We start from the raw sequence: 7,181 nt of genomic DNA, 5'->3' as shown, positions 1-7,181 counted from the left end.
AAGTGGACTGCTCTGATACCCTCCAGCTGGCTTGCATCTTGTGGCATCTCAGACTCCTTTGAGACACTGTGAGAGGCATGTGAGGGTTCATCTGGATGCACCCAGTGAGTCTATTTTAATTTACTGGACCATAAAGGCTTTATTTGAAATGTGTTTCACAACCTTTACAAATTCTATGCATATCTGTTAAATTTTTTCTATACTATCTGTTCCCAATTTAAAACGATTTTTTGGAATAGGACTTTGTGTTTCACTGTCAATAGAAATCTCTGTTTGCTATAAAAGGAGATTTAGGAAATGAAATACATGCTTTTGTCATTTTATTAACTATTGCAAAAGAAATGCACAAAAACAAATGGTGATGTTTTACATGATTTTTTTTTATTCTAATATTTTCAAAAATCAAAGTAATTTCCAGAAAGTGCACCACAAGATATGCTCAGGAAAGCCCCACTGAAAACAATAGAAGGAGAAATTTAACAAGGAACAATACGACGTAGATTTTCTTTTTCTTTTTTTTAAGAGACCAAAGGCTAAATCCCAGGATATTATTCAGACAAGTAGTCCTGAAATGGAAATGGGGGCTGCTCACCAAAACTATTGAGACTCAGCCCTCAGGTTAAGTCCTGAACATATGAGCACAATGTGGGCAGCTCTGTTACAGAGAAGGAAAAGTTAACCATGCAAGATTTGCTCTCAATATATTTTGAAAGGTACAATTGCAAATATTTAGATTTTAAAGGATTCCCCCCGCAAAAAACCCCTTAAATGTAACACCCAATATGAATTTCAACTCTTCTGTGTAAATTAAGTTCCATTAGAAAGCACTGCTGTCACCACCTTGACAGTATTTCTTCTTATCCAGGTCCTTGTGCGCTTTATCATACTGTGCTTTTGAAAAACATATTGCTGCTGCTCTGTCACACTCACAGACATGCATCTCACAAGGGTCATTGTCAGCTTGAAAAGGATTAAAATAGGTAATGATTGATAAAAGTGGGGGAGAGAGAGAAAGAGAGAGAGAGGCAATTCAGTTATTTACCAGTTACTTCCATGAGTCATAAATTTCCCCCCTGACCGTAGGATCTGTTTAATTAGGGGTCTGATTCTGCCTCTCAAATAAGGAAGCAGGATAGAAAAATGTGAGTAGAAATGGCAAAATCTGTTGTGTTGCCTTTTGCTATCCTGTGACAAAAGGAGAGGTTTCTGCTTTCTGAAAGCCTCAAGATTTAATCTATGCTGATGTACCTCTGAAGAAGAAGTCACATTTATTGCCTCCCCCGTGCTGTTGTCTTGCCTATTAATTACATTCTATGGTTATCCTTCTTTCCATGAATTTCTCAGATGCACAGTTGTTACTGACAAATCTGTCTTCTCCCCCCTTTCCCCACCTCACTCAAGCTCCCAGAAGTAAGATAGCAAAGTAAAGAATGAAGACATACTCTAAAACTTTCTAGTCATAAACCACTTAAGTTCTGGAAGAAGAGAGGCAGTAAGAAGAGCATGCAGGAAGACCTAGACTCAGCACAATTAGGCAGCCTGTGTAACCAAGGAAGTGCAGTAACTCAGGCCCAAGCCTTCAAATGTATAAGTGCCTAACTCCATTGAAATCAATGGGTGTTAGGCACTTACATACCTTCGAGGATCTGGGTGTTGGTGCTAAAATGTATGATTCAATCTGAACTTGTCATAGCTCATGATTTTTTCCTATTAATATAAAAACTTCATTGCCACATGCCTTGTTACTTTTTTGGTAGATTCTTTACCTTGGTAGGAGGGGGATAGAAAACAAGCCTTTTCTACAGGAGGTAGTCCAAATCATTCATATTGATGTAATGGGCTAGCTGGCAGTGACCTAGCCCAGGGGTTTTGAAAGGGCAAAAGATGATTCGAGGACTTGGGATTCCCTTTCCTCACCAATCTGGTAATGATTTGGCCCAGGGGTTTTGAAGGGGTAAAAGATTATTGGAGGACTTGGGATTCCCTTTCCTCACCAATCAGGCCCCAGAGACTCACCCTCCATGTCCCCTGATTGGCCCCTGGGTCACCTGGAGGGGGATAAAAGGGACAGCGTGGCTGACTCAGGAGAGATCAGTGAGGGACCACAAGGTAGGAGCTTCAAAGAGCTGGCAAGAGCTGAGCCAGCAGGGTGGGAGCAGTTGCCCCAGAAGATCCTGAAGGAGCAGGACATGCAGGCAGCAGTTAGAACCTCAGCAGCACGGAATGCAGCCAGGGCTCCAGGGAGGTCAAGACCCTTAGGACGCTGGAGCAGTGCCACCAGTGGGGACTGTGTAGCAGTGCCCCTGCCTACCAGGTGGGAAATCTGAGTTCAAGTCCCAGCTGGGGTAATTAAGCCAACAAGAAACAAATCTTGCAGTGAAAAGGGGCCATTGTGTTTTCTCCCCCTCCAGGTACTAGGCCCTATATTTCCTTGTCATGTGACATTTTGTATTTTGTACCTTTTTATATTTCACCAACCAGTATTGTTTGCTTTGCTGTTTGTGTTTTACATTTTGTTAATCCTGTCTTTTGTCAGTGATTGTAAGTGTCTAACCTTCGTTGAATCCTGCCCCTTTGGGGCATTGTAGTGTCCACTATACCCTCTGATTTATGCCTGTTATGTTCCCAGTATTGTTCCCTCATTAAAAGTTATATGGTTAAGTCCCCATTGGTGGCCTGGCTCTGCTCTATAGGAGGAGGAGAGTCCCTATACCTCCCACAGCGCTTGTGCACCTGCTTTGATCCCTTCAATTAGAGAGGGGGTACCTCTTGGAGTACTGCCCGGGTTACATTAATAGTTCGCCCATCTCTCTACTGATTGACAGGAATTACTTCAAGAAAGCATATTCTTCCCTCCAAAAAGATGTCACTCCTCACAGAAGATTATGTTTTTTGATTGACAAGGAATCAATCAGTTGGTACAGTTGTGAAACATGGTACCAGTTCAACAGTGCACAAAAATACTAAATAATTTAGTTCTACAAAGGAAGAGCATCTTACTCAAAAATCAGGAACTGATGATGGTATGCATAAAATCAGAATGTGCACCTGATGTATTTGGGCTAACAGCCCCATCACTAGGAAAATTGTATTAGTTTAACTACTATAATCAAACCATAACCTTCACTTTGCTGTCTTATCAAACCCATATGGAATTACCAATTATGCTCCAGCATGCCTGGAGTATCATACCGTTATGGCCACCATCATATTTTCATCCTAATTCAGTATAATTTTAAATGTTAAAATAATGTTTACAAAATGTACAGTATTTATTCAATCAAAACGGAATCATTCAAAACCTTTTATACAACTGGGAGCATCACTAACTAAAGGAAATAGACTAAATATTACTGATGACAAATTGTCAAAAGAAATCTCAAAAAGAGAATGAAATTATTGCTCTGGGAGATTTTTCCTTAAAGGAAGGATTGGGGTTAGTGTTCCTGGGCAAAAGGATGCATAGGCATGAAAGGGGCATTTTAATTCAGGACTTCACGATTCAAATAAGTGACTAAATAAATATTGTACGGTCCTAATTGCTGTGGTGATATTATATGCATCTCCACCAAGTTATAAGCTCTGTAGGCAGGTTGGGAATGTATCATTTTCTGTATTTGTCTAGTATACAACACCATGAGGTAGCATCAAATGTATGCAAATATAATAACGTATAGGTGTTTGAAGGGAAGTATTGACCCTTGAAATGAATTTTATTTTGGATGTTTATCATTCCATCTTGGAAAAAAAGGATCAAAAGCCAGGAACTTACTGTTACAGGTGATATTTGGTCCAGAGCAGGAGTATGAATAGATCTGAGTATATGGGTTGTGGAACAGAGAATGGCAGTTTGGAACAGTCTCAGCCTGAGAATAGCAATGATCGTGGGTTTGACAGCACCTGGAGAAAAATGGTTGATATACTAATCATTGAATTGCAATCTCCCCCTCCACCCCCACAAAAACAAAATTTCTCACAAAAAAATTCCTTTCTAGTGTATTTTAAAGAGAAGGCAACTCCTGAAAACAAGACTCTGAGGTTATTGTTGGGCTTTGTTATTACTGGTTAAGTGCTCTCTGAAGAATGTTTGGGATTAGATATCATCCCATATTTTATTGGTATTTTGCGCAAATCCTTTTACCAGAACTGATCAGAAATAGCAAAGAATTTTCTTGGAATTTAAATGGAAAAATTCCATCAAAATCCTGCCTATTGCTTAACATCCTACTAATCTGGTCATTTTGGAGGTTAGGAGCTAGTACCCTCAGAGCTGCTAGGTCCCCTGATCACTTTAGCCTTTACTAGGCCAGCTACCATGAGGTGGTGGATCCTGGAGCTGTGAACTGTTACTGATATTTGTCACTCATTGCTGTCCACTAGCCTCAGTAAAATAGGCCAGACTTACGTTCCCAGGGTCCTTAGGGAGGAAAGCTATTTATTTCATTTTAGGAACATGATATTTCCACACATCTGAAAGAAAACTTGTGGAATTTTATTTCCACGAAAAGAGTTTGGGGAAGGTTGTCCTGTTTTGTGCATGGGTAGAGTATTTCTAAACTCAAATTTGCTTGGAACTGAAATTCACTTTCCCAGAAAACCTACTCTTGGCTGAGAGAGATGCTGAGCAGTCGGATTTCAGCATTTGGTACTAAAGCTGTCACTGAGAGCACAACCAGTTCAGAGAGCTTGGAATTAGCACCTACCAAGTACAGAGATTCTAATATAGGCTGTGTGGTGGTCACACCCCTGCCCTCCCTCTTCCCCTCCTTCCTCCCCCCCACCTTACTTTCCTGGTAAGATAACAGATTTTTTTAAAAAGACACCTGTGTCTAACCTCCCTTCCACCAAGTGCTAAAAATTCCTCATAGTTGACAGAAAGAAACATTTTCAGTTTTTAAAACAAAAGAATTCAAGGAGAGGGTCCCTTATGGTGCAGATGGAAGTGCAGCTCTTGACTGTAATAGAGTGCTTTGAAGGAAGCATTCTGAGTGACATTGATCATCCCCCTGACCAAAGAGAAGTTCACTGTTGATTCCAGGGGCAAGGGGAATCTAGCTGCGATACATCTGCCCTACCCTCCAGTGGGGCTGAAAACCCCCTGGTTCAAACTTCCTCTGCTCCCTTTCCCCCCTCCAATTCTGAAAACAGCATGAGGAAGGCAGGCAGTGAAGAAAGAAGTTACAGAAATCACTTTGTTTTGAAATGCCTTCATCTGACCCCTCATGCAATAAGGGTTCAGATTTTTGCCCAATCGGCAGGGCTGTGTGAAGCTTTCATCACTGATTCAATTCAGAAGAGATTCAGCTCAATTCAATGGCCAAATTTCCAAATCCAAATTGAATCAGGAGACACATTAATCTCTCCAAATTGAATCAGAAAGTTCAGAGATATTTGACGATTTGGCCATAGAGACACGTTTTCTCTATGTACCTTGAGGTACCAAGTGCAGCTCATGAATGCTCAGACAGCAGGGCAGATGAAGCGTACCATGGGAGCGCAGGGGATTCCCTGAATGCTCAATAGAGGACCCCCCACCCAAACCCAGCTTGGTGACTGATGCCTCCTGAGACTAGGAAGGCACCCAGGGTCCCCCCATGGGCAACTGCTGAGCAGGGAGACCCCCTGCACTCCCGTGGGATGCTTCATCCACCCCACCATAAATGTCCACAAGCTGTGCCTGGTACCTCAAGGTACATCGAAAAAACATAAAGCTGTGTCTATGGCTGAATTGTTGTTTCTTTGAATCAGAATCAAATCTTCAGATTCACATTCAGTTGAATCGAATCAGGACAGTGATCCGAATCAGTGAATTGAATCACTGTCCCCCAGATCAGGCAAATCTGAATCAAATGCTGCCCACTTTGCACACCCCTACTGATCAGCCATTCTTTAGAATGTCTGGTTATGCACTTGTGTTTGGTCATGGCTCTAGGCTGCTTTCTGTGGCCAGACTGAGTGAAAATTGTCACAATTTGCTCCCTTTATTACCAGAGGAACCAACTCAAATAGAAAGGCATTTGAACGATTTATTTCTAAAAATGAAAAGCTCTAAGCAATATTGGTTTGGTCCCAAAAAATTCAGATTCGGCAGCAACAGTTAAGGGCAATGTGCCCAGTCTTTTTGAAGGGTTTTTAATCATTATTCTTATCAACCTTGGCTCTGTCCCCTTTTATTTTTTTCCAGTAGTCTTTTTCAGTATAGACTAAAAAACATGAGTTTCCTGGCTTATTGGAGTAGCTCATGTGGAAGAGAAACAATCCTGTCAGGCCAATACACAGATTATCTGATAGTTTTGAAAAGGAATTTCACCTTTACATATTGTTGCTGTTTGAATAAATCCAGCTGCTTCATAGGAGCACCTATCACATTTCTTTAATATTCTAATGAATTTTTAAACACTATGACATGTCCTGAACATGAGTGCTGACTTCATGGTACAGTAGGTTTCTAGTTGGACCTTCAAATGAGAAAAAAAATCTGATCTATATAAATTATACTTGGGAATAATGCATCAGTTTGGGGTTCTTTTTCACCCAAGATTTTTTTTTTAAGTTTCATTGTGTGCAAGTTTCTCTGACCACCTGCACTTACAGTTTGAATTAATAAAAAAAGCAAGCCAAGACCCAGTTGAAAGTGGGAGAATTTCTGCCCAAAACCACATCAGATCCAGACTTATAGCTTAAGATTGCTAAAAAGTAAAACTTTCAGCCCACTTCAAAGTATTTGGTTTGTTGAAAAATACCTCTAGCCTCTCTCAGTAAATGTAGTGCATTCATTTGAAACATATTTTCTATGATTCTGTGCGGAAAATATCACTCTTCTGACCAGAAGTACTTCCAGTCCACTTCCAGGACCACCGGGGAGTATGCTGCCCCCCCCGTACTCCTCCCCAGCTCAGCGACTGGTACCTCCTGGGTCTGGGGGGAGCATCTGGGGTCCCCCCATGGCCAATCACTGAGCCAAGGGGGCATGGGGGGGCTCTGAGTGCTCCCCCAGACCCAGGAGGCACCAGTTGCTGAGCCTGGTGGACCTGGAAGTGGCCCAGGGCTGATCACTGAGCCAAGGGGGTGCAGGGCAGGGAGGGGGCCCTAAGTGCTTCCTGGTGGACCCAGAAGTGGACCAGCAGTATTTCCAGTCCAATTCTGGGTTCACCACCAAGCATATGGGCCCCCCCCTGTGC

At 41.8% G+C, this 7,181-nt stretch overlaps 1 protein-coding gene across 1 annotated transcript in view; it reads right to left on the bottom strand.

Moving 5' to 3' along the window:
* Positions 1-427: 427 nt before the first annotated feature.
* The window catches only part of LOC109310773 (phospholipase A2, minor isoenzyme-like), a 13,928-nt gene continuing 7,174 nt past the window's right edge, over positions 428-7,181 (bottom strand). Inside the window, exons 4-5 of the mRNA XM_019536130.1 lie at positions 3,773-3,900; positions 428-960 (exon numbers count right to left, since the gene is read on the bottom strand). Coding sequence (XP_019391675.1) covers positions 818-960; positions 3,773-3,900 — 271 coding nt within the window. The 3' untranslated portion in view covers positions 428-817. The remainder of the gene's footprint in view (positions 961-3,772; positions 3,901-7,181) is intronic.

The sequence above is a fragment of the Crocodylus porosus genome, unplaced genomic scaffold (assembly GCF_001723895.1).
Source record: "Crocodylus porosus isolate Cpor-Errol unplaced genomic scaffold, CroPor_comp1, whole genome shotgun sequence".
Classification (NCBI taxonomy): Eukaryota; Metazoa; Chordata; order Crocodylia; family Crocodylidae; genus Crocodylus; species Crocodylus porosus.
This window is presented reverse-complemented; position numbering and strand designations above follow the sequence as displayed.